This window comes from Canis aureus, chromosome 2 (genome assembly GCF_053574225.1).
Source record: "Canis aureus isolate CA01 chromosome 2, VMU_Caureus_v.1.0, whole genome shotgun sequence".
Taxonomy (NCBI): Eukaryota; Metazoa; Chordata; class Mammalia; order Carnivora; family Canidae; genus Canis; species Canis aureus.
Window position 1 is genome coordinate 62002207 of NC_135612.1, and position 23533 is coordinate 62025739.

The 23533-nt window shown below is 45.7% G+C and overlaps 1 protein-coding gene across 3 annotated transcripts in view; it reads right to left on the minus strand.

The window, feature by feature from the left end:
* Positions 1-23533, minus strand: part of HTT (huntingtin) — a 145318-nt gene that overhangs the window by 56230 nt on the left and 65555 nt on the right. For 2 of the 3 annotated variants that reach the window (XM_077875802.1, XM_077875798.1), the window contains 11 exons: positions 22554-22680; positions 21100-21227; positions 17997-18107; positions 13354-13431; positions 12644-12867; positions 11371-11449; positions 11083-11244; positions 8796-8851; positions 7407-7555; positions 5650-5786; positions 3704-3820 (listed from right to left, as the gene is read on the minus strand). In XM_077875802.1, coding sequence (XP_077731928.1) covers positions 3704-3820; positions 5650-5786; positions 7407-7555; positions 8796-8851; positions 11083-11244; positions 11371-11449; positions 12644-12867; positions 13354-13431; positions 17997-18107; positions 21100-21227; positions 22554-22680 — 1368 coding nt within the window. The remainder of the gene's footprint in view (positions 1-3703; positions 3821-5649; positions 5787-7406; positions 7556-8795; positions 8852-11082; positions 11245-11370; positions 11450-12643; positions 12868-13353; positions 13432-17996; positions 18108-21099; positions 21228-22553; positions 22681-23533) is intronic. The other variant, XM_077875807.1, reaches the window with a different exon arrangement.

Below are 23533 nucleotides of genomic sequence, written 5' to 3' on the forward strand. Positions count from 1 at the left end.
AGTTTTTAGAACACCGTAGCAGCTATATGTTTCCCATAGGGAAACTTTTTATTTAGATTTTTACTATATAAACAATGTATATTTTCTATAAAAGATTCAACTATTTAAAAGGATGAAAAAGACAGCCAGAATTGCACATTATCAGATGATCACCATCCATAGTCTGGGAACAATTTCTCATGCATTTCTTTATGCACATAATTTACCTAAATGGATATCACACACTTTTCCTTTCTTCACTTTACCTGCACCCCATCCCTACTCAGCCAATTATAACAAATGGTAATAACTGATGTACAAATTGACTTTTGAACAAACGGGGGTCAAAGGCACCCACCCCACAGAGTTGAACATTCATGTATAACTTCTGAGTTCCCCAAAACGTTACTACTAATAGCCTGCTGCTGATCAGAAGCCTCACCAATAACAAAACAGCTGACCGACACATATTTTGTACATGTATTACATACGGCATTCTTACAATGAAGTAAAAGCTAAAGAAAACAAAACATTATTAAGAAAATCATAAGGAAGAGAAAATACATGTATAGGATTGTCCTGTATTTATGGAAAAACATCTGTGTGTAAGTAGGTCTGTGCCGTTCAAACCCATGTTGTTTAAGGGTCAACTGTATTTCTCTTTAACTTTCTCTATGTTCCCATAATCATATATCCATAGACACGCAGAGTCTTTGAAGTTGTTCTGAAAAATCATATTATAAATATCTCTTGCTTTTTTCTCTTAAAAATAGAACGAAGAACTCCCAAGGCAACAGGTTTTAAAATCTATCATTATTAATGGATGCAAAATATTCCAAGCTAAGGGTCTACCACAATGTTCAACCACGGACTTCCTGATGGGCACACTGCTTATCATCAGGAGTGTGCCCATACCCAGTGAACACGTCTGCGGAGATATGCTGTTCCCAGATGCCTATGTGTTCACCACATACACCAAGTCTACCTCAACAGTAAGGAAACCATCCAGAGCTTCCACACTCTCAAGTCTTCCCCCTGGGCCTGCATCTGTGCCACTAGCTCTGCCTCTTCTGGGTCTTCAGGAGAAGTACACCATGCCCACAGCCAGGGCCAGCCCCAACCCGCTGAGGACAATCCCCTCTGCTTTCGCCCTGACCACTCTTCCTACCTCTGGCTGCCACTCCGCACCTATTCCTTCCCAGAGTCTGTTTCTTTCCTATGCCTCTCTCACCAACACACATGAGCCAGGCTTCTACACCCTCCACCCCACCCAAACTGCTCCCCATTGGCCTCCATCTCCTGCTTATTTGCTCAGCCTGTGAACAGCCAAAAGCCAACCTCTCTCTCCTCCACCAAATGCTTTCCTTCCTCAGCTTTAACAATGCCACCCCACCTGTTCTTCCTTCCTCACCTCCTCCACAGGTTCGTCCTCCCCTCTCTGGCCTTTAAGTTCAGAGTTCGGCCTCCTCCTTCCTAGCTACATGGGGTCCCATAGTAACCTCTTCCCATCCCAATGTTCACCTCTTGATCAGTTCCAACTTGAAAACTACAGATTTGTACATCCAAATGCTTTCCTCAGCCTCCCCAGAGTGCCTCCCAGGTATCTCAGCTGCATATGCCCAGACCAGAATCTCATCTCCTCATCTCCCCAGTGCAGTAGACAGACACCCATCACCATAAGCTTCCTTCCTCACATCTATGTGAAGCCAACAGCAAAGTTTACTGGTTCTGCTTCTACACTGTATGTGGCAGGTGGCTACTGCTTGTCACTTCACTCCCCATCCTGGTGCATGCAACCTCCATGCCTCAGTCAGGTCCCCCTGCTCTGCCTTCACTCCCTCTCTGAGGCTATCCTCAGGTCTCAAATCACACCATGCCACTCCGTTGTACCAAACCCTCTACAGGCTTCCTGAAGTCCTTTATGCTGGCCTGAGAGGCCCTCCATGACCCCTAGACCCTTGCTGCCTTCCCTGATCCCCATGGTCAATTTGCTCCAACCACACGGCCTCTTAAAGTTCTTTGATCCCACTGGGCAGGCTCCCATACCTTAGCATCTCCATTGCTGTTTTCTCTGCCTAGAAAGCTCTTACCCGGGTCAAGTTTATACAAACTTAGCAACGTAGCCCTGCCCTGACATCCCCACCTCTCTTCTCTCCTTGGCCCACCCCCACATCACCTACTGTCATCTGGTGTTTCACACACATCACTAAGTTACTTTTGTTGTCTGTCTCCTCCACCTCCATCCAGCGAAACTGTCATTCCTAGAGGACAGGCATTTCACCAGCTCTGTTCATTTTCCTGTCTGCTGCTGGTACTGCAGTGCCCAGCACTACTGCATGGAATGCACACCTGTGCTTAGCCGCTTGGCAAGCACTGTGTGTTTCACATGGTTTCATGATGGCAGGGATCAAGCTGGACATTTACTATGCCTTCCAGCCTTCAAGCTCCACTTTTTTTTTTTTTTTAAAGATTTTACTTATTCATCCATGAGACACACACACACACACACACACACACACACACACACAGAGTTAGAGACACAGGCAGAGGGAGAAGCAGGCTCCCTGTGGGGAGCCTGATGTGGGACTCAATCTCGGGTCTCCAGGATCAGGCCCTGGGCTCAAGGCAGCGCTAAAGCACTGAGCCACCTGGGCTGCCCTCCATCTGCCTTATATCGTGTACACTATTGACAAATGAGACTGGAATGAAGTTTTTGGAGTACTATTCTAAAGATACAGATCCCTAACCATGATAAAACACCACATTCACCAATTTATGAAAACTGCCATCTATCAATATTACCAGAAGACTCCCTCCCTCTAGTTTCTGGATGACAAGTCTGTTAGGAAGCCAGAACGGGGCTGAAGCTGTGAAGACAGTAACTACTACTGCACCATGGCTACACATCTGTATCAACTGCCAAGAGTTACGGACACTGTCTACTACCCAGAGTACTTGCTTCTTTAACTGAGACAATGAAAATGAACACAGGTATCTGATGACCGCATCTTGAAGCGCTTAATACCTAGAGCTCTGCTAATAGCTGGTGAGGCTTCCTGGAGGGACATCACCGACACTCCCTTGCTTCCCTTGGAGACCACCCCCCGCCCCCAACACACACATCCCATTTACCAAGGTGCTACTGCACCTGCAACGGGCACAGAGCATCCTGTCCTCTCACACCTGGTGGCAGCCATGGTTCAGAAACTGTGTCGAGTGGCTCCATCCCACATAACACAGCCAGATAACCTCTTTCCACTGCAATTATGGAAACAACTGATCACATGGCTTGATTACAGAAGTTCTGATTAAATGATGGATCATGGTTGATAAGGGAAAACAAACTCCTCAAGATCAAGTAGCAATGTCTGAGCAGGATGAGAGAGGCAGGTCAGCCAGATAGGAAAGGACACAGCTCCAGACTCAACCAGTTCTACACTGGCCCCAGTACTCTCCAGTTGCACACCTCTGGGTGGGTTGAGCTCACCTCTGAGCTCTGAGCCTCAGGCTCTGCTCTTGTGAGGCAGGAGGCAACAGCAACCTGAGAAGGTCACTGAGAATAAATGAAATCCCAGCCCTGTGATCGGTACTGATGAGGATCGCAAACTGAATCTGTTTTAATTCAGTGAAATGTCAATTGCAAGTGTTGCCTCCTATAAGAAATTCTGCCAGCTATAAACATGTCCCAGTGACCCCACAGCCATAAGACACACAGGGGACAAACCTGCTGCTTGGCTAACATCGGGAGGATGACATCTGCTATCTGCCGAGACAGTCGCTTCCACTTATCTTCATTCTCCTTGTGGCACTGCTGTAGAACCAGGATGAACATCTCCAGCACCTGCAGGTGTGGGGCAAGGGCAGGTCAGAGCACCTCCTGGCCAGTCATGCTTGCAGAGCACACTGACCCTGGCTCAGCGGGAGGGCTCCAGGATACAAACACGATCCCCAAAGAGGGCCTAAAGCACCTGATGCTACCCTGACCCAAGACACGTTAGAAACCAGAAGAAAATGCAAGGGGCATACTCTAATTGCACACTCCTTAGGATCATTTGCCATCATTATGCTTCTACGCCTCTATGGAATTTACAAGATTTTATAATCAGAGAAAAGGCACAAAATGAAAATCAAATTTCTATTAACCTTTGGAAAAATGCAAACACAGCCTGACTAAACTATTCTGCAGATGCCTCCTGACTTTCGCTTACATTAATTTCAAGTCTGTGTTTTTACAAAGCTAACCTACTAAGTAGCATTACTTTCAGAAGAGTTACCCATGGTCGAGCAGGAGTTTATGAGTGATCAGTCCTAGGCAGAGATATCTAAAAGTCTGTTTTAGTAAACAAAGTTTTATCGGCACACAGCCATAACCCTCATGAACACAATGGCCGGGGCAGCTTTTGTCCACAACAGCTGACCTGGGATGCTGCAACTGATGCCCTAGAGCCTGCAAAACTGAAAATACTTATCATCTTCCTGTCAACAAAAACCCCTATCAACCTGACCTATTTAAAGCTCAAGGGCTACAAAGAGAGCCATGCCAATCTAAGTCCACTCTCTAAGAAGTCTGTCTGCCCACGCCCTCCACAGGTGCCTCTCAGAGGGAGATCTGTACTCCCTTCCAACTCTCCTCAGCAAAGGCTAGCCAACCCTCTCGGGCCTCTTGAGAAGCAGACAAGAGCTCCTTGGGCTCATGTGGCTGATAGGCCACTCTCCAGGCCTTCCTCCAACCCAGTGTGCTTTGTACTTTTCACTGTAATTATGGGATTTAATTAAACATTACATAGATCAACCAAAACGATAATGTACAAAGAAAGTGTTTCTATGAAAAAGCTTATGACTTTAAGATTCAAAGACAAATAGCTAACAAGAATTACAAAACAGTGAAAGCCAGGTAAGCGCACAAGCTGAACGGCGTCACTGAAGAGGCTAGGTCTCTGCACTGAAGCCACCCCAATCGGCCTGGAATTCCCACTCCTCCTTAAGGAAAACAAATCTACAACCAGCACAGAGGATAAGACCCTGGCCCTACCTCAACATATGGTAAAAAGATGTACAAGGAAAGTCTTTAAATTATTTCAGATGTGAGTTTATTTTTTAAAAGATTTTACTTCTTTGACAGAGCACAAGCAAGGGAAAGGGCAGAGACATAGCCAGAGGGAGAAACAGACTCCCCACTGAGCAGGAAACCTGATGCAGGACTCGATCCTAGAACCCCAAGATCATGACCTAAAGCCAAAGGCAGACGCTTCACCTACTGAGCCACCCAGGTGCCTCTCAGATGTGAGATTTTTAAAATCTTTTAAAATCTTTTAACCTTTTAAAAGATTAAAAATCTCTTAAAATCTTAAAATCTTTTAAAATCTAGAATTTTAGAATTCTAACATTTTGATGAATGTCAATGAACTGATTTTTGGTCGTTTTGGAAAAGAGGGTCTTCAACTTATTTACTTCCTTGAATGACCTCGTGACTGTTAGCCAGGTGGCAAATGACCTCCCCACGTGGTTATATGGCTTTAAAGACCAAGCCCTGGCAGGCTTATTCTTCCCGGGCATCTCCCCAGACTGAGAACTCAGGGTGGCACAAATGATCATCCACTAACTAGCAGACAGGAGGCCTCCCCCTGCAGAGACAATGGGGTGCCAAGGGTTGCCCCAAAGCCTCCTTACCTGATGGTACTGGATGAGTCTCAGTAACATTGACACCACCACCTCTTTTTGGGTTTCAAGCTCTTTTCCTGCATCGGCTTTATTGGTTCCTCTCAGTACAAAGAGATCATGGACTATGGGCTGCAGGGCCGGTATGGCTGTAGTGTAAAAAGGCAGGTTTAGAAGGTATCACACACCATTTATGGGGCAGACAAAGCTTAACACCTCCAAAATATGTCCAAAAAATAAGAAAACCCTAATCCATATATAGCTTATAATAAAGGATAAATTCAGGTTATCAGTGAGTGCTATGGATTATCAGTATATCATCATGGAGACCATAGGTTACCCTCTGCCATGTATTGATAATTTTGTGAAATCTTAAAAAGAAAACTAGGGTGTCTGTGATGTAACATCATTTCTGAAAAAAAGAGACACAAATTCAAAAGTCAAATTCAAACTAAAATCCTTCAACTAACTAAAATAACAACCTCCTATTCTAATGTGTACTCTACTGAAAGATTTACCTGAATTAGATTTCTATGCCCTTTTAAGTAATAACTCACTCTCATTAGATAAAGTTTTTCCCCCAAGTCTTGTCTTTATCCGAAATAGCAAAGTGGATTCCTCAGTCTAACATCACTACTGGGACGAACCATAAGAAACACCTTTCATTGGGAAGGGTGTGGCCCAATCATGTTGCTGATGTCACCGCAAGTCACTGTCAGCCTAGTGGTACACGCGCATGCGCGCGCGCACACACACACCGGCACACGGACCCTCAGTGCCACACACACACACACACGGCATACTTGCTGGCTGTTCTACAGATGACCAAGCTTTCTATAGAAAGTACAAGGGTCTGTCTGCCTACTGATTTTTTATCCAAAGATCCTCTAATCTAGGGAGCTTTAGTCATCTCTCTATTGGACATCTGCACCAGACCCCAAATTCCATACGTGGACAAGTGTGAACTTTGGCTGAGGCAGGAATCTCAGCCCTTGTGAGGCCATGGCAAGTTGAGTCCAGTGACTGTGAAAATCAGATGGTGCTCTATGTCTAGTTCTCAACACATTACCTGCTTTACTACAAGCACATGGAACAGAGAATGCTGCACACCACAATACCCTCCTCCCACCTGGGGTCTGCAAAGGCCTTAGGATATACCCTTACCAAGCTCAAAAGCCTACTGATTCCTGACAGTGGAGCCAGAGAGGAGTCAGTAGGAAAATGCTGGGAGGTTAGTTTGAAAAGTTCAAGGATTTACAGTTTATTCTTAAAACCATAACTTTCTTGCACAGGTGGGAGGAGGCAGCTTGAGCATCTGATCACTTTCTGTGCTCAGTAAGGCCTCTATAAATAATCAGGCACAACAGAATTGTCCTGAACCCAGGCCAAACCACTACTTCCAGTACCACTGTGCAACAAACCAAGTGTCCTTAGACAAGCTGCATTTTCCAGTTTTGTGTGTTTCATGTAATTCAACAAAAGTATTTCTATTAGACTCTACCTATACCTCAGGTCACCTGACTGCTGTGCTTTTCCCCTTAGGAGATTATAAGCTCCTGAGAGTAAAAGGGGGCTCTCTTTTCATAACACTTCTAACCAGTATGCACATGCACACACACTCACAGACACACACACATGCACACACATGCATATATACAGCCTACAAAGCACAGAGCAGCTGTGGATACAGTTGGAAGTTGGTGTAATGAAGACTAACACTGTCCAGCACATCATTACTGACGACCACAGGGAAAGGTTTGTCCCGTTACCATGTGTCACAGCCTTCCTCCCACTGGCCATGATGCCATCACAGAGCTGAATGATTTTAGGAATTCCAATGATCTGTTTTGAATGATAGCGTTCATAAGATAGTAATACCAGGAAGAAAAAGATGTTTGGAATAATTGCCTCTGATTCCCTAGAAACAAAAACATCCATTTAGATACTTCCTTTTAAAATTAAATACTGATCAATATAAACAACATGAAATTACTCATGATTCCAAATTTAGAACAAAAGGGAAAGGGACAGGACGAGGGGGCTGTGGAGCAGCAAGTGAGGAGGGAGAGGGAGAGAGCGAGCAAGGAATGAGGGGACAATGGGGAAGGCTGAGGGAACGTCCCCAGAAAGCTCCCAACACCATGGGATGCCCAGAGGTGCTATCTTCTGAGTTCTTTTTCTGCCCCTTCACTCTTCAGCTGAGGAAACTGAGGCTCAAGGGAGAAAAAGTAACTTGTCTCAAATCAGAGTCAAGATGTCACCTGATTGGAGTAAGAAAGTGCTGGATCTCTAGACCCAGAGGCGCTGAGAACACAGCCTTTTTCACCATGTCTCTCACACTAAGAACAGCTGATCCCCAACAACACGGGTTTGAGTTGCACGGGTCCACTTACACAGGGGGTTTTTATAAATACAATATTAGACTGTAAACGTATATTATCTTCCTCATGGTTTTTTTAGTAACATTTTCTTTTCTCTGGCTCACATTACTGTAGGAATATACATGATATGTAGAACATATGAAATAGGAGATTGTTGACATTGTCTGGAAGGCTTTGGTCAACAGCAGACTCCAGTAGTTGGCTTTTTGGGGAGGCACAAGTTAAAGGTAGATTTTGGAGTGTGCAGGGGCGGGCAGCCCCAACCCGTGTCATTCAAGGGTTCACTGCAGTTCAGCGACTCAGGAGATCTCATGTTCAGGAACTACACTGAGATGCCCATAACTGGCACAGGAGAAATGTTAAGGCCTCCCTGTCCAGCAAGGGGAAGCTGCAATACCAATCAGTGAAGTGCACAGTAACCATCTATACTGACGATGGCCACATCTAAAACATGTTTTCTCTAAGAAGCTCAAAACATCAGTGTCCCAGCAGATAAGACTGCAGTGAGCAGTCTGTCCTCATAATTAAATACTCTGAAATGTGAAATGAAAACTGACAAGTGTAATTCCAGACACAGCTATTTCTAAATGATCTTGAGACACTTACCAATTTTTAAGAGAAACAAAAACACACAGCATGTTAATCAGAGTTCCACCTAAAAAAATATCTAGCAAAAATGCTTAACAATCCTTTAAAGTAAATATTCATCTTAATAATCTAAATCATACATAAATATGTAATAAGGACAAAAAATCTAAAATAACAAAATGCTATTACCTGAACTGGCCTACTTCAATGTACTCAAACTGCTTCAGCACAAATCCAATAAACACCTACAAGCAGGAAAATAAAATTTTCACATCAGCAAAGTGTACAAACTAGGTTACTTTTCTCTCTACTTATTTGTGTAAATCTTTAACCAGGTTCCTGACAGTAGGTAAACTTGTTTCTATACAAGAACTCAGATGTATTCTTCCAGACTAGGTAATTCAAGATACTTCCACAAATCCCCTTAAGAACATTTACTAAACGATGGGGTGGACACTATGGAAAAATAGATCACACCCTCCAGAAGACCAAGCAGTACCAAAAAGACACATGTGGGGGCCGGGCTCGTTCCAGCTCTCACACACTGAGCAGCACGGATGCCCTGAAACTTGAATCTGGCTTAATAAGAAGATACCCACGTCAGTCCGCCTTCCCCTACACCCCGATATTCAAAGAAGCGATGCAGGGGGCTGGTGCTAACAGGAAAGGGACCCTAAGCACAAAGGGCACGGCATTTTAGGACTGGATTAGAGCCAGTTTCATGTCCAACTCAAGCACCTGCACCCTCCCAACCTCATGCCAGGAACTTTACCTACCCATTGTTTGCTCCCAGCCCTTGGGCCTGATGCAGACAGAGCAGATACTCAACAAATCATGATCTGGATTGAATTAAATGGTCTGCCCGGTCTCATTTTCTACTGTCATCATACTGAAACCCTCAGGACTGGGGATAAAGGGCACTAAGTGATAAAAGCAAATCCAAACAAATGTGAGGCCAGAGCACTTGCAGCAAGAAAAAGCCAACACCACCCCATAAAAGGAGTCTGGAAACTGGCTCCACTGGAGTGTGGCCCAGGCGCACTGCAGAAACAAGGACAGCATGGAGGAGCTCTGAGGCCGGCCCCTCTCCCTGTCTAAGAGTCAGTTGGAGATTTTAGGAAGATAGATGAAAGCAACAAAGGTTACACTATTTCTGAAAAGAGAGTCTATGGAGAAGGACTAAAGAGAGAATGTGATCCAACTAGAGACAGCCCAGAGAGTAGCCCCTCACTTCAGCAGGAGAAAGCCTGGTTCTGCCTGTAAGGAGTCATAACCAGATGCTAAGGAGATGGTGGGGTGCAGTCCTGGATGGAGTTGATGGCTCTGTATTCCTAGAGCAGCCCTCACTATGGGCCCAGGCTTCTGCTCAGAAGACCCCCAGATCCCCTTATTGCTCAAGCCCCCGTCAGTATGCACCTGCCTCCCTCTGGGTCAGCACCGCCTGAGGCTTCAGGTGAGGATTCTCCTCCACTGAGACTCCTGTGTCAGAGGAAAGGGGGTAATGTCCCCAACCATCCCCAAGTGAGCATCTTCCCCATGGAAGGGGGTGGCCCTTTCAGACGATGTGCTTCTGATAATTCAGCAGAAGGAGGATTACTCCAAACATCAACCACCATGAAGTAGCTTCAAGCTCTCCTTCATCAGAAGACAGCCTCCCAATACCGCTGGTGGGAAGATGAGCACTTTCTCTAGGAAGTCCCTTTAAGAAGAACACTGGTGCCAATAGTAACTACAGACAATGCAGATACTGCATGTACACCAATGTCTACAAAACGTTTCCCACCTCACCTGGGAAAGGAGCCCAAGATCACGGCCCAGCAATGACAGTCACATTTCCATGACCTAAAGGCAATTTTATCTGTAGCGAACTTAGCTGGCATGACTCCTGTTTTCAGAGTTTGCGTCCCTAGGGGCGAGGACTCCAGAAGCGCTTCTCCACAGTAGCCACACCAGGAAGGCTAGGCAGCTGAGTCCCACTCGTTGAGGGAGTGTCAAAACCGTGCTGGTCAGACAGGCACTAGGAGGGCCTCTAACACAGCACCAGCTACTGTTCCCTTAGACCACATTCCCTTTTACAGACACATGCTGACATCAGCTTGTTTGAAACTGGATGCCATAATTGTTAATCTGTTCAAAATAAATCCCCACATTTTGTAAAAATGCCCCCACCAACAATTAAGTCTTAATTGTATCTTACAATTGCAATACACTAATTTTGGGGTGGGGAGGGTGAGTGAACAGGAAGACCTGGCACACGAGTAAAGGCCACCCCAAACACAGCCCCACCCAGGCGGACAGTATGTGGGGCGTGTGCACCAGGTCTGGGCATCACCCAGTGTATGAAGTAGGGGAGAGGCAGCGACTGGTGCAGCAACAGCAAAGCTGCACATTTCCCGAAGGTGGGCTTCAGGGTCTCACACGTAACCTTTACTGAATTAGGAAGAGCAGTGGAAGACAAAAGCTGAAAGTGACAAACCTGATCTGAGTCCAGAAGACAGTAATTGACCCGTAACTGAACCAGCTGTGCCAGCAAGTCTAAAACCTGCCTCTGCAGCTGCACAGACGTTGTGGTTGTGTACTGTTTTAAAGCTTTTATAACCAGAGGCTCGAACAAACGTATGTGATTATGAATAGCATTCTACGGGGGGAAAAAAAAGAACAAATTCATGAGTTAGCCTTCAACTGAAAACTTCAAGCAGCCGACCTGGCAAGTGCTGGGCTTGATCTGTGCGTCTAGCATGGGAACCTGCCACTTCCCACTCACCTTATCTGCACGGTTCTTAGTGGCACTCGTGAGGTTGGTCTTCAACTGCGTAGACACCTTCTGAAGCACATCAAACCACCTGCCAGATGGGAAAAAGCAAGTGAAGAATGGCTCTAGGTCCTCTCCTGCATTCCCGGCCACCCTCCAAGTCAGGGAGAGCCTGGGTGACCACGTGCACGGCGGCATCCACCTCTCTAACAGACGGCCAGGCTACCTCAAGACCACAGTGGGCCAGGAGCCCCAAGCCTTGTCTCGGGTAGCAGGCGCTTGGAGAGAGCTTACTTGGTGCAGGAAACCCACCACCACCCATCCCAGGCTGCAGTGAGGCCAGAAGGGGGACGCCCACTTGAAAGATTCAGTGACTCAGAAGATCTCACTTGATTTTCTTGGAAAAAAATATCTTTAAATATTCACGTTAATTATACACTTTCAAGAAATTCATACAAAATTAGATGACAGTAACACACACATGCTTCCTTACTTTTTTACTTACACCCCATAGTATTAAACAAGGTATCAAAAAGATTTATTCCCAAGAACTGGATATATAGGGAGTACAGCACCAATGAAAAGCCCAGAATAAGGACATTTTCCTTGGTTTCTAACTCTAGTATGTTCAGTGTAGCTGTTTTATCACTCCATGTCAGAGGAAAAACAAAGAATTCTCTTGTTACTATACCAAATAGCAACCCAAATATCCGCTAATAATCATGGTAATTTAAACAACAGCTACTATACTCCAGGCATCAAAAACACAACCATAAATTTAAATGAAGATTTTAGCCACAAGGTTATAAAACACCAAGTGCTGCTATAGGACTCTTCTATGCCCTTCAAACACCTTTAGGTGCCACGTGGAGGCTGTGCTTTCACCTTAGTGTAGACCTGAGAGGTGCCGCCCCGCCACGGTCCCTGCAGGCAAAGGTGGTTTGTGAGCACTGGGAATGGGTGGTTGCCTGCTCTCAGCTGCCAGCCCGTCCCACTCCATGGTCGGGACACAGTCTGGCTGCCTCACAGTGAGTGTGCCTAGTGTCCTGCTCCTGCCCAGCATCGTCCCCACAGGCCATCTTACTCACTGAACCACACACTACTTTGAGGGCAGGGCCATGCCTATAGCATCTTGGTAACAATCATACTTTCCAAAGTTCTTGGGCATAGCAGAGTATGAAAAGATCATGGCTAATTTATATTTTACTTTTTATAAACTATTTACCGCTCTGTCTACCAAAGATGCCTCCATGACACTACCGCCTGGCCAGGATGGGAAGGTTACCCTGATGTGCCGTGGTCCTGCTCCGTCTGCACCATGGTCCTCAAGCTGGCATCGGCTAAGGCCTGGGTGAAGTGGGTGTATGGAGCCATGAAACAGTAATGATACAAGCCTGGTCTCACGCTGGACGAGCCCAGACGCTGTGCTCGGCCTTGAGACTTGCTGGGGTTGGAAGATAAGCCATCAAACTGGGAGGCCAAGTTTGTCCCAAAGAGAGTCTTCAACAACTAGAGTGGAAGAATTGAAGCCATCAGCATCTGACTTAATACAGCGTGAACAACACACAGAGAGTGTCCCAGGCAGATTATCAACCTAGCTAAAACTAATAGGGCATGCTAGCAAAAATTCAGACTGAAAATCTTGCTGAGAATCATTAAGACTACCATTAAGACGGTATGAGACAGCTGTTGTGAAGGGTGATGTAAGTCATAAAGAAGTCATAAAGTTGGAGCCTCAACTTTCTCTCTGATTCTCAATGAGGTCCAGTTTTCCGAACAAAATCCTGGAGGGACACTAAGCTGCCGTCTCCAGTGATGGGCCTCCTCCCACAGGGGAGTAGGAAAGGGACCTGTCTGCCCAATAATAGAGAAGCCAACAGGGACGGACGCTGCCAGACACGTCCCCAGCCACCACCTTCTCAGTGACAAGTAGCATTACGCCCTCTTGCCCAGAGTTGGGGCTTTAAAGGACAGGACAGGAAAGGACTTTCTTACCTGTTGAACACAAACAGTTGCCATCACTGGTTCTCGACTGAAACAGGATTTCAGATACCCTAGTATCTCCTCAACACACTGCAAAACAGTATATAATAAGACATTGAAGCAAACAACTCACAGAGGGCTTGTTACGGCTGTGAGCCCTACATAGACATCAAAGACATGAGGCAGCTTCTGCGTAAACCATGAGCGTCAGTCCACACAAGAGGAAACTTGCAGTCTATCAATGTGGACAATGTCAGCAGAAACCAAGGACATCCAAGGAGCTCCTCCCTCCAGCCTTTCCATCGTGCATTACCGTCGCTCACTCATCCACTCGCCTGCTCAGAAACTATTCACCAAGTATCTACTCTCCCTGTGTTTAAGATAGGAATCCAGAGTGTACAGAGAAGTCAGAAGCCCTGTAGATGTCCACCTGAACATAAGATATGTGCATTCTGTGTGACTTACTACAAAACATCCTACAAGTGTCTTACAGCAATCTGCAATGAAATGGCTGCCTTCGCATGACTGCTCTCACAAACTACTTTTACTACTCTAAAGAATGAGATCCAAGGCAGCCAATGTCTTTGTGGGGTGTTGAGAAGGATGAAGACACGAACTGTCAGGATCCTGACAGTCCAGGCACTAAGCACCAACGGCACGACACCTCAGCACCTACCAAGTCGCCAGCCACTGCTTCTATCAGCAGGGCTGGAATTCACACCAACTAGATTGAAAATGCCTCTCATGAAACTTGTTTGGGACAATTTCCTGTACTAAAAAACAATAGACTTTTGTTGGTTTCAAATAGTATTGGACCACATATTTTTAATATTCTGATTTACTCAAATTAGACTCTTAACCATTCAACGTTGTATTCTGCAGGGCTGAATTTGTTACATGGTGCTTTTTGGTTTTACTAGCCCATAGCTGGTACCTAATAAATATCAACTGAAAGAATTACAACTAGAGCTTTCAGATCACAGTTTGTCTAGCAAAGGACCATATCTCCTAACAAATAGGCATGGAATACTTGGTGGCACCAAACACCACAACAGGCAATAAAAACTGCTGAGGAAGGAAGTCATGGTAGCCTCAGAGAGCATGTCCCAGCACAGGCACCAACATGCAGTGTAATACAGACAGACTTCTATTTCTGGTGAAACAGGGCAAGGGATCCATTTATACTTCCATCCAAACAACCAAAAGCAGCATCAGATAGAGGGCAATGGCAGTGACCAGATGCCCAACAGCAGGGACTGAAGGACAGCAACCCCTGGGGGCAAGAACAAAAGCAGCAAGCCCACGCTGTGCTGCCTGATGAGAGTTTCCAGGTAGGAGGAAGAGAGGCAACACAGTCCAGGGACCCCAAGCCAGGAGGAGCTGTGAGTCCAGGGAAACTGAAGCAGCGAGGGTTCTGAGGGCAGCCCGCCAGCCAGACAACTGCCCAGAGAGGGCTCTGGAGAGACGGGGCGGGGGGGTCAGCAGGGAACTAGTCAACATGCTTTGTGAGGAAACCCCCCGAGGCCAGGGGAGAATCACCAGAAAAGGTTACGGGGTAGTGCCTGGCACCCACAAAGGGCTAAGGACACTTACTGTTCCCCCCAAACCGAGAAGAACAGGACCTCATGGGGCACCCGGCCTCTGTGGTGGGACTAATTAGCCCCAGACTGAGCAGTGCTCCAGCCCACTTAACATCACAAATCCAGGGACCAATTCCCACACAATATAACCTATCTCAGAATAAAGCTCAAAAAGATTTACAGGAGTACAAAAATGCCTAGCACCCAACATTTCATAATGCCTGGCATCCAATCAAAGATTAGCAGGCACACAGAGACAGCAATACATGATCTATAATGAGTATAATCAACTGGTCAAAAATGACTTACAACAGATTTTAGAATTAGCAGAGAATGACATTAAAAGTCATTTTGACAATATTCTATGTGCCCAAAAACTTAAATAGAGACATAGGAGATGGAAAAAAAGACCCAAATCAGACTTTTAGAGATAAACCACCATGTTGGTGATGAAAGTACATGAGATGGGATCAGAGCTCAGACGCTGCAGAGGGTGAGATTTGAAAGCCTGCAGATACAGCGATGGAGCTCCACAGATGCAATACAGGCAGAAAACAGTAAGAATGCTGACAGAAACCTCAGTGAGCTGCATACAGGACAATTGTAAGCATTCAAATATTCAGATAATTAGAGTCCACTTAGAAGAGAAGAAAAAGCAGTGGGCAGGACCAGAAAAGATATTTCAAGAAATCACGGACCCAAGTTCCCAAACTTCAGGAAAACAATAAAGCCAGAGATCTCGATTCAACAAATCCAAGCACAAAAAACCTAAGGAAGTTACACTGAGGTACATCAAAATCAAATCACTCCAAACCAATAAAGTGTCCAGAAGCCAGAAAAAATATGATAATAACATGGAGAGAAATTAGGGGTTACACAGAAAACGTGTACAAAATAATGCCCAAAGAAAATCCCGACACCCAGATAGGAGCATGTAATACACTCCAGTCACATAAAGATGGGGTAAACAAGGTCTAGGAAAGAGGCAAAATAAGAGGATTCTTTGTCAAGGATGTAAAATTAGGATTATTTTTCATCCACAGTGTTAATACTTAGAAGAATGAAAGAAAACAACTCTATTTTTAATCCTAAATTATTCTTTTGCTTCAGCTTCTATAATCAGATAAGCTCACAGAAATCCGAGGAAAAGCTGCCTGTATATTCTGCAGGTCGTACTCTTGCTCCCAAGCTATGTGGCTCAGGCCCCTAGTGCCCGAGGCGGCAACTCTGCATCTTGTGGCGGCTATTTATGGATCTACGGTCTGATCTTGCCACCTGGGCTTCTGGACATGCTTCCCCCCAGCTGAGCAGTGCATCTAGCAGGAGGGGGTCCCAGCCCTGCCCACACAGTGATCAGCCCAGGAGTCTGTCTGCTCACACATGGCCAGTGGCCAAGTGCAAAGAAAAACCGGGGCTGGTGGTGGTGGTGGTGGTGGGGGGGGGTCCGGTACTCCTACCAACAGCCTCATCGAAAAGACCAGGAAGGAAGATTCAGCAGTTAAGCAGAAGAGGCTCCCAGAGCACCAATAAGGGGATCCAGGAAAAGCAAAAACTGCCACTGAAACAGGCTTTTGTCACCAAAGAGCAAAATAGATCAACTCAGAGCACAGACAGTACAGGGGAGCAAACTATCTTTATCTGTAGACAAAGCTAAAGGGCAAGAGGCTTTGGCATCCAGTCACGCCTGCCCCAGACACAAGGGGCCTCAGAGCTGAAGTTACCACACACTCCTTGAAAGAAGAAAAAGAAATATAAGCATATCCCTTTTTCAGGAATATCAAGACCCCCTACTGCCAACCTTCATTAGACTGTGACTTGTTAATTATTTCCTTTCATGTATTGGGATAAATGCACCATTGGATGAATTCCCTGGCTACCACTGCAGAATAACTATTTCTATGTGGCAGTCATAATAAAAGGATAAAAAGAAAAAAGGAATCGTGCTCCTAGAAAATGAGAAAATACAAAAACTACAGTCATCTGAATTCCAAGAAAAAGGAAAATGTTATTATTTTAAAAATCTCATTTGGTTTTTATTCCAGTATATCTAACATTCAAGGTTAAAATGTGTTATGTTTCTCATTTTGCTAAAACATGTTATATGCACCCAGCCCACGGGCCACAAGGCCTATTGGTAAGAGAGAGGAAAAGCCAGGAGTCACCAGGACCGATGACTGTAAGGGGAGAGAGTGCTGAGCATGCAGAGGCGCAGCCTGGGCAGAGTGGCTGGGGGGGTCTCACCGAGAAGGCCATACTAGAAACAGCTCTTCTGACCAGTTTCACTTTGAGGGACAAGTGACCCTCAATCAGAACAGGACACCATCTAGCCAGTAAAAAGCATGCATGCACTACACAGACGTGAAAAAATCATAGGGAAGAATTGAAAAGAAACCGTATATGATTGTATCATATACAATCACAAAAACCAGGTAAGTTTTTATGAGTCAAAAGAAAGATTCAGAGAAATAAAAACAAATGAACTTCATGAGCATACCATACTTCACTTGCCAGAGAGACATGTTTAAGTGGGAGCTACCCACGGCTCCCTCTGCAACCCAGCAGAAAGTAAGATGGCCTTGGAGCCAGCAGGTGGACACACGGTCAAGCGACTGGAGGGAAGAGCTACCTACAGGCCCCGGGATGTGGGCACCTGAGATGGGAATGCACTTGAAATCTCCAGGTGTCTGAGTACTTCCTTATAAGATGAGGGGGAGGGCATTCAGGGTGTGGAGCGACCCCAGCTCTGCTGCTTCCCACAGCACCAAAGGAGCCAGCCATGCACCCTCACTCAGTGTTGTCACCCTTTCTGCCTGTGAAGATCAAATTAGAAAACAAAGGACTGTCACCAGTTTAAACCCACTAATATTCTAGAATAAACTGGGCCTAAACTAATATACAGAATAGCACTGAAAAGAGAACAGAGGTAGAACACCCCTAATCTGAGGCTAAGACCAGTATCAGAGTCAAGAGCTAATGCAGCAGCTACCACCTTCTGAACATGCCTGGACTTTGGGGTTCCAGTCCCACAGGCCCTCATGTCAGGTACAGCTCAATGACAAGAGATGAAACACACACCTTCCCGATGTCCTGCAGCGTGGCCAGCTCCAGGATCTGAGAGAGAACATCCAAGGCAGAGCGCAGAAAGCCCCCAAACTTTTCAGTGCTGTTCTGAAGATCCAAGGTAACCTTGGGAAGGTGAGGAAAAGAACACAGGATTACTTGTACCATCCCACCTGTCATCTGCAAAAGACACGTGCTGTCTGCATGGCGAGAGATGTCCCACTATGCAACCCTTACACACTCACAATGTGGGCTGTTTGTTTGCTTTAAGCACTGGGAAAATGCCTCAGGGAAGAAACTAACCTTCCAGGTCGCTATGTCAAACCGTCATCTTTCAGAGGCATCTTTCAACTTACATTGATACTATTGAAAGAATCAATTTCTGACCTTCTAGGAGATTAAAAATGTAAATATCCATTATAACCAGTATCTGATAAACAGCATATCAAAAACTATAAAATATACATCTTGTTCCACATACATTCCCAAGGAATCATCATCAAATCCAGAAACCGTCTTTCAGTCAGGCTACAGCAAAATACTAAATTCATCTTAAGGAGGATTAAGTTATGATTCTAAAGGGCCCAGCTGAATGAAACTATCCAAGTCTTCCACTTAACGGACTGAGAGGTCAGGTCCGAAAATATAATATGAAAGAACAAAAGCAAGGAAGAGATCAACTACGAAAATAAAACTGGTAGAAACCCTGCAAAACGCTACAGCAGAAAAAGGAATCTGTTAGGTAAGATCAAATCAGTCACCCTGTGATGAAAGAGAAAGCACTCTCTGGGCCACAAGATGACCACCAGGCAGGCCCAAGTGTTGTGGCTGCTCGTGTCACCATGAGGTGGCTTCCAACAGGCTGAGGAAGGCTAAGTAGGGCCTTGGGGACAGATGACTCCGTGCAGCTATGTCCCAAAGAGGTAGGAGGGAAGAGGCTCACCTCCAGCAGGCACAGCAGGATGAGGGGGCAAGGGTGTACACAGAGGAAGGCCCATCTTGAAGAACAGAGGGCACAGGTAAGAACCAGGGCCTCGGGCTCAGAGGGGAGCTGAGAGCGGAGCCAGAGTGGAGGGCCATGCACAAGGCAGCTCAGGAGAAGAAATGAAGGAGATAGATGGTGTGACAGATCTCACATGTGCCAGGCACTCCAAATACACCAACCAGGTGGGCATCTGGGATATGGTGGGGGGGGGCACAGTGCACGGGGTACAGCATGGAGCCCAGTACATCCTGGAGGGGAAATGATAAAGATGGAGCAGATGCCAGCAGCATCAATAGGGCCCCAGGATCCAGGATGGGAGTTGGGAACAGGCAGAAAAAAAAAAAAAAACTTTCTCTGTGTGGGATTTCCAACATGCCCCCTGCTATTTGAGTGGGTGACATGAGAAACATAGGCTACAAAGAGCCTCTGAATATTCTGTAAAATGTGGCTGAAGACTCTTATCTTTCAAATTTATCAATAACCTTCAGAAAAGAAGCGAGATAAGGTTTATAAATGCTTTTCAAAACAACTGAGAAATACCTATTAGTAACAAAAGATGATAAGAATCTGGAGATACATTTATCAACAAATGCACAAGATCTATGTGAAATAATACTCAAAAATTCTTCTTAAAATTCTTTGGATTTTATGTAAATCTGAGCACATAGAAGAAGGTTTCAATAAACAAAAAGGCACCTACACTCTGGACAGGTGGATTTATTTATTTATTTATTTTTAAAGATTTTATTTATTTATTCATGAGAGACACACAGAGAGAGACAGAGACACAGGCAGAGGGAGAAGCAGGCTCCATGCAGGGAGCCTAACATGGGACTCGATCCTAGGTCTCCAGGATCACACCCTGGGCTGAAGGCAGTGCTAAACCGCTGAGCCACCAGGGCTGCCCTGGATAGGTGGATTTAACACCTAAGGTATCAGTTCTCCCTGAATGAACCTACAAATTTAACATGATCCCAGGGGAAATATTCTCAGGATTCTTTAGAACTAGATTAGCTTACTCTAGAGTGTACACATGCAAAAATAAATAAGAAAGAATATCAAGAAAAAATTTTAAAGCAGGATAAGGGAATTGACCACGTCAAAAAACATACCATGGGGATGGGCAGTGAAATGAGGAGAGTACTTGATGGGATGAGTAATGGGTGTTATACTATATAGTGGCAAACTGAATTTAAATTTTAAAAAATGTAAAAAAAAAAAAAAAAAACGTACCACGGAGCTACATTATCCGCATGTGTGCTTCTAACAGATGAACAGGTGGACAGATGGAAAGACTCTAGTCCCCAAACAGTAAATGAAAAACAAACCCACAAGATTTTAATATCTGGTAAAGGTTGTATTTCAGATCAATTAGTGCAGAAAAATGGATTATCTGGGAAATAGTGCCAGGAAAATCCAGCAGGCAGGTAGGCAACAAAAAGCCCTAAGAGAAGCCATGGGAGATTTTTCCTTAATCATCTCAGAGTGATGAAGCCCAAAGTACAAAACGTACCTGTGCAGAAATGTCAACAGAACACACTGCCCTCCTTCCAGAAACCTGGTTGTGAGGCTGGCCCAGGGCGGGTATCTGCTTACTTGGCCAGTTGACAATTCCTTACGCTGATGTGAAACCTTCCCTGCTAGGGCGGCTCCCCATGCCTGGACTCTCTGAATGAACATCATGTTTGAGGCTGCACATCTGTATTCCTCTGCGAGTCTAGGGTTTTGCTTCATGTCAGGCAGAGGAAGCTCCGTAGCTGGGGGACAAGTGTGCTCTGTCCGGTCCTCATGGGAGACAGAACACAAGAAGCCTGCACACAGATTCCTGCACACTGCACCCAAGTGTCCTTCCCACATGGCGATAAAGAATCCCAGCTATGAGAATGACTAAACGCCGAAGCCCATGAATCCTGCTAGTGAATCCCTGAACGTGGGGGTGGCCTGGGGAAGCCCAGACACAGCACCAATAAACTAGAGAGATCGTTTCTCCAATTTTTATATGATGAAAGCTACCCTAAACAAAGCTGAAAGACAAACCTTATGTGTATGTACACAAGCTACAAATCTTAAGAAAAACATCCATACTCAGTCAGAAATTTGTGTCTGTGCACATTTTTACAAAAGGACCAGTACCTTATAGTTGGCGTGAGTAGCTTTCAGGACATCGTGCAATTTGAGATATGAAGGAAGGTGACAGAAACTCCCCAACGACGAGGACTTATTTGCTGTAACAGGTCCTGGGGCATCAGATTGTCGAGAGGCTTTAAAACACATACAAAATACACTTTCAGCCCAAAAGCAGACATTTGCCAAATTTAAAAGAAATGACTTGCAATAATGGATTTTTAAAGGTATTCTGATAGAATAAAATTCAAAATTTTCCTTTTTAATTAGAATAAGAAACTGACTAAAAAACAAACAGAATCGGAGTATCTCTCCAAAAACAATAAAGTGAGAAAGAGAAATAGCAGTGTAATGCTATTGTTTGTGATAGCCTAGCTGCCTGTATGCACCTCAGAGGAGCTCCTCAGCTCGTTGGTGCCTCCAACCCCTCACCCAGCCTCACATAGGTTCCCAGCCATTTGCAGGGCTCAGCCCAGGTCAACATGGGCCAGCGGCACCGTACGCCAGCAACATGCCTGAACACTGGAAAGGGCACACACGCTATTATGAAACCAGTATTAAATATTAAAATGTCAACCAGTAAATAAAACTATTCTCATCAAGTTTTCAAGATTTTTGACTTGGAGCCCTTAGTTTACTTAAGCCACCAGAAAGATTATCAGTGACACACAGATAAGTTATATTTGCCAAGTTGTGAAGCTTTCAAAGGTGGCAAAACTTCCTGCGGTGCCCCAGTCAGTCCTTAGAAACCAGCACCTTTTAAAAACCCTTAACATAATGCTTCATAAAACGACTGGGGGAGTTGCGACTGTCCCAGGGTCTGGTAGGAGTGCAACAGCACAAGCCACTTCCTGCTCTGCCTGGCCCCACCATACTCTCCCGTGGCAGCCAGGTTGGTGGGAGCTGCAGGGTACCCCCCCAATCTGGCTCCTCTGTTCTAGGCTCTCCCAGGTGTGGACGCCCCTCCACGCATCGGAGTTGGTCAGGTTCCGCTCAGATGATTGCTCTCCACTTGAGCAGTTTCCATCTTCAGAGTCTTCACATGTCAGAACCAACTACTTCCTCCACTAGCTCTGTCCCTGGCCATCTATACCACCTCCCTGACTAAAACTTGAGGTCCTTTCCAGCTTTCTTTTTCAGGGAGAGGCAGGGCAGAGAAGACAGAGCAGGACTGCTTGCTAGGGGCCAGCTGCCTGCCCACTGCTGTGGCCACGTTAGCCAGCAATATAGAGCAATGCACAAGACCAGAATGTGGTCTGCACACATTTAGGAATTAATGTTTAATATCTGAAATTACACTAGGGAAACTCTTTCTCTGACTTCATTCACGTCTATGTATTTTATTTCCTGAAACTACCAAACTATTATATTTAACCTGGAGTGAATGTGAGCGTGAGCCCTAAATCTCAGTGACACAGATGGCACCCCCCTCAGTCCCACCCCTCCCCATTGTCATTTCATACCTGGACTGGCTTCGCTGCCTTTCTTGGGGCTCAAGGGCACAGAGGCTGGCTCTCCAGGTTCTTTCTCCTTTCCCTTCCGTCGGATGGGACTTAGGGAAGGAGGGTTTGTCAGAGACGGCAAGGCTGCCTACAATAAAAATGAGTCTCTGTGAAGGAAGCCAAACCGACACGTAAACTGAAACTCACATATGTAGTTTCCCATTTCTTAAGCAGAACAACCCATGCAATCGTTTTCTTCTCTGAATCCTCACTGACCGTTCAGACATGGTCCATCCATCATCTACTTTAACCCACACAGCCATCACACGTGGCAAGAATTGAACTTCCTAACAGGTGTGTTGTGAAATGGCCAAGGATGCAAGGATCCTCAGGGAGCCAGGCAGGGCCCATCCCCTCCGGCTATAAGCAACCAGGCCACTCTGTGGGAGCCAGGATATGAGAAAGGGTACAAAGCAACATTTTGAACTCCATTTTCCAAATGAGAAAATGGACTCAGAGTAACTTATTCAACATCAAGGCTAATGAGCAGCACAGCGAGGAGTCCACAGACACAGTACGCAAAAGACACGTTGTGGGAGGGGTACAGTGAGGACCACAGGGACGTACACATCAGGCCCCAGCTCTACTCCTCGCACCACAATCTCAGAGAAATGAATGGAGGGGGACAAAAGGCTGCCCTCAGGAGAGTGGACTGAAGGCACCAAGGTCAGAGAGTCCAGGACAGGGGCCGCTGCAGCTGGAGCTCCTGCCAAATGAGAGAAGCCAGGCACAAAAGATCATGCAGTCCCTTCTCACGAATCATCCCGAATGGGCAGGTCTATAGAAACACTAAGTAGGTGGTGGCTGCCTGGAGCTGGGGGCCATGGGAAGCTTGGAGGTGACACCTAAAGGGCACTGTGCTCCTTTCCAGGTTCTAAATGGACCATAGTGATGGCCACAAGACTGTGGGCATACTAAAACCAACTGAATCCTATTCTTCG